At 50.5% G+C, this 4,004-nt stretch overlaps 1 protein-coding gene across 1 annotated transcript; it reads left to right on the top strand.

The window, feature by feature from the left end:
- The first annotated feature begins 2,061 nt into the window (after positions 1-2,061).
- Positions 2,062-3,444, top strand: LOC123064406 (E3 ubiquitin-protein ligase SINA-like 10). The gene is made up of 2 exons (XM_044487894.1): positions 2,062-2,409; positions 2,515-3,444. Exons 1-2 carry the CDS (start codon positions 2,161-2,163, stop codon positions 3,229-3,231), a joined length of 966 nt encoding a protein of 321 aa, XP_044343829.1. The 5' UTR covers positions 2,062-2,160; the 3' UTR covers positions 3,232-3,444.
- The last annotated feature ends 560 nt before the right edge of the window (positions 3,445-4,004 follow it).

Here is a 4,004-nt window from a genome sequence, read left to right as displayed (position 1 = left end):
TCGGAAGGGCCAATGGGAACGAGTGCTTCACCGAATTTGGGGGCTCCCGCAACGACTAGAGGGCGAATATTTGCGGGGCAAGAACACATGAACCACAACAACTAGGAGACTAGAGACTTCCCCTGCTCCGGGCCGACCAAGGACCGAAAGCCCAGCCCAGGCCAAACGGCTGCCCATGACACTACTGAGATTGTTCCATGTTTTAAAAGAAAGCAGAAGAAAACATTTTGCGTCAAAAAAAAAACAAGACAAAAAAGCAGAAAAAAGGTGCCGAAGACAAGGCACACCTAGCTAACAGACAGAAAGACTATCACCACGAAAGACACAAGTATGTGTGGAAAGTCGTCGAGGGATCATAATACCGGGACTTTGCAAGAAGCCTAACGCACCACACTGGACTGCGTGGCGAGCCCCACGACACAACTCAGGAGCATCCACAACCAATGAGTGCAGTATAAACGAACCTTGACAGGGAGCTCCACCATGGAAAATCAGAACGATTAGCAAGGTGGGGAGACATCTTGCGCCATCAATGGGCAAAGATGAACCGAGACATCACCAAGAGCACAAAGCTTGCCGCAACACCTCGGCAACCGCGGGAAGGGTCTTGAGCACAGCACCAGGGCGATACTCCTTCATGAGGGGAAACAGATGGCTGCCCTTCGGCGCAAAAAGCACCGCCGCCGAACCCCAAAGAACACCACCGAACAACCAACGTCAACCCCAAGCAACCACACCTCCACCACCACCATCACCACCGTAGTGAGCAGCAAACACTCATCGACCATGCAGCCCTAAAGATGAAGCCTTCAAGAAGGGCCACGACGCCGGTTACGCCGACATCATCCGTACCAAGAAGACATGGACTAGGGGTTCCCCCCGGGGTGCCAACGAGGAGGATTAAACAACATGACAACGACGCCTTCAAGAAAGTTAGCGACACCCAGGAGCGCCGCCGTCGCCGGCTCCGGATGAAGCAAGGCTTTCTCCCTAGTTGATCGGACACCTCTCGAAGAAGCGGTTGAGTGACTTGGTCGCCCCTTATATTCTTGTCTCTCCTTAGGTTCAAGTAAGCTTTCCTGCTATCTATTCTCCACTATGTTATTTCTAGGATATTAGGTGAAGCTTAGCCCCTATTGTAATCTTGGATATATTTTCTACTCTCTATGTTCCATCACCTGGTGGTTAGCGCAGGTTGGTTGGGAGCCGATACTTGATTTTCCACATCATCCTTAGTGTTAGCTTTTTCGTGCTCTGGCAACGTTGTTCAAGCCTTTCTCACGCACTGATGCGAGGATGATCTTGGTTGGTGTCATCTCTGGTTATCTCCCTGTGTCTCTATAACCTCCAGCTACAGATGCCTGCTTAGAAGTCCCTGGACTAGGTGGTTGCGTGGTGTGGTGACAAATGGATTGCTCATTGCTTCTTGATGGCATCTGCCGAATCAAGGGGTTATTTCTCCTACTTCATGCAAGCAGCTAATCAAGATTTTTGGCGCCAGGGTCTCCAAAATCTAGTACCTATTCCATGGATCTTTTGGAGGCTTGTGGTCATGTTGTTGTTATTTTCTGGTGGCAGCCAGCACATCAGCGATGGCGTATGTGTCTATCGATAACAGTGAGAAAGGCGGAATGTGTCATGATCTAGGCAAAAAGTTTTGATGCGTTTGTGTGCTCCTTTGTACTATTTGGTCACACGTGTCCCTTGTGCTTACATATGTATCCTTTTCTTTTTATGGGCTCCCACGTGTTTGATGGTGTGATACTCTGGCGATGGAGTCAAAAGTACTCCGCAGTGTATCAATTAAGCAGGAAGCTATGAAAAAAACAATGTGCTTATATTTATCTTCCTCGATTTTTCTAAAAATAACATGGATCTGCAATGGTCAACCTTTTTATCGCACACTTGTAGGTACTTAAAAGAAAGACAACATTAATGTATGGATAAACTAGCAATAATGAAATTGATTAAGAGCACGGCATATATCTATACCATATAAGTTTGGGAATGGAAACGACAATGAGGAAGCATTTATAGTGTAGTGTGGCTGCCTAGGCAACTTTTCTTCTCAGATCTCTGATCTACTCCTCACCCACCTCCTGAAAAAGTTTGGCGTGAGACACACACACAAGAGTTTTCTTTCCCCAAAGGCCAGCCAAGATGCAAGGCGCCGCCGCGGCCGCCGAGAGGAGGAGCAGGGCTTCGCCTGACAAGGCCGACGAGAGCTCTAAGAAGGCGCGGCTGGACCTGCCCGACGGCCACATGAAGCAAGAGGCGGCCGGTGGAGGAGATGGAGGCGCCATCGTTGGGGCGGCGTACATCCAGCGAGTGGAACTCGCCGTGAGGATCGACAAGCAAGTGCTCCACTGCCCCCTCTGCACCCTCCCCTTCAAGCCCCCGGTCTTCCAGGTTCGTCTCTCTATTTCCTTATTTCTTCCTTGATTGGCGCCGGTGATAGATCTATTCTTTCGTGCTAATTTACGGGCCATCTCCGATTTGTGTGCCTGCCTGCAGTGCAAAGCGGGGCACCCGGCCTGCGGCAGCTGCGTGGCCCTGCTGCCCTTCGGGCAGTGCAAGGCATGCGTGGACGGCGGCGGCTTCTTCGACCCCTGCCCTGCGCTGGACGGCGTGGTGTCCTCCACCAGGATCGGGTGCCCCAACGCCGGCTGCCAGTGGTACGTGATCTACCACGAGGTCGCCGAGCACCAGAAAGTGTGCCCGCACGCGCCTTGCCGGTGCACTGAGCCCGGCTGCGGCTACGTCGGCGCGCCGCAGGCGCTTGCCGGTCACCTCCACACTGTCCACTTGGTGCCGGTGCGCGCCGTGCAGTACGGCAAGGTCATCAAGCTTCAGCTACCGGTGTCGACCACGCGGCTGGTGCTCCTTGGCGACGACAACTGCGTGTTCCTCATGACCGTGGGCGCGCTCGGCGCCGGTGTGACGGCCGTGTCTGTGGTGTGCGCCAGGGCGAGAGCGGCGACGCGGCCGCGGTTCACGTGTAAGATGTGGGTCAACCTGGAGACACCCCTGGCAGCAGTGGCGAACTGCGGCAAGGAGGGCATGGTGCTCGTGGACATGCACATGAGGAGCAGCTCATCGCCCGGGGCCGTGGTTGCTGCGGGCGAGCCCACGTTCCTGACAGTGCCGCCAATGTACCTGGTGCCAGTAGCAGGAGACGGGGCATCCATGGAAGTTCCCCTGTACATCCGCATCGATAAGCTCTCCCCTTGATCCGACGCATTGGTGTGATTAGGTCAGCTGCTGGGAAACAAAGGATGCATTCAAGGCAGTTCATGCTTATTTTGGAGTTGCAGCTGAAACTATTTGGCTGATGTTAATTATTAGATGCAGTTCATCTTTATTGTCATTGTTGGGTACTGTATTCAAATCGGAGGATATTATGCTTCGTTAATCATGTTCTGATATGCATCTTCTTCCGTTGTTATGTCATTCCAACTTGCAAGCATTTCATTTGCATCTGTTGCAATCTACATATCTCACGTCAGGAGTAGAGCTCAGTCTCATCTCAAGAAATGGTATCCCTGCTACCAAAGCGATGCTTAATGCAGGTTTACTGGAGAATATTGAGGAAGAAATGAGGCCTTCTGTCAAACAGATCTGCCAAGCAGGATGCCTAGCCAATGTTGATGCAGCATATAGAGTATAACCATGCAGCAATTCGTGATGAAGCTTCTCTCAAAGTCTTCCTAAGGAATGAATCAAATCCATCTCCTTCCAAAGGGGTAAACTTATCTCTGTACATTATTTAAACTGCTAATAAGAAAGTGTTAAGCCATCTTTGAGGGCTGCATTCTGCCAATAAAAAAGCTAGTAACTTCTACTACACTGGCCATAATTCTTTTCTAGATGAATGATCTTTCTGAGCAAAAAATAAAATAAAAATCTGTTTTCTAACAAAATAATCTTTTGATATTAAAATGAAAGCAAGTCATCGAACACTGTAAGTGTAAACCTCTATTTACAAATGGAATGGCGGCCGAGAG

This window comes from Triticum aestivum, chromosome 3B (genome assembly GCF_018294505.1).
Source record: "Triticum aestivum cultivar Chinese Spring chromosome 3B, IWGSC CS RefSeq v2.1, whole genome shotgun sequence".
Lineage (NCBI taxonomy): Eukaryota > Viridiplantae > Streptophyta > Magnoliopsida > Poales > Poaceae > Triticum > Triticum aestivum.
The sequence above is the reverse complement of the archived record's forward strand: the minus strand, read 5'-3'. Positions and strand labels throughout refer to the sequence as shown.

What these genes read in the sequence shown, in the direction of transcription:
- LOC123064406 (XM_044487894.1), top strand. Translation starts at nt 2,161, where the DNA reads ATGCAAGGCGCCGCCGCGGCCGCCGAGAGGAGGAGCAGGGCTTCGCCT. An exon ending in TCAAGCCCCCGGTCTTCCAG is followed by an intron (nt 2,410 to 2,514) that starts GTTCGTCTCTCT and finishes GCCTGCCTGCAG; the next exon opens with TGCAAAGCGGGGCACCCGGC.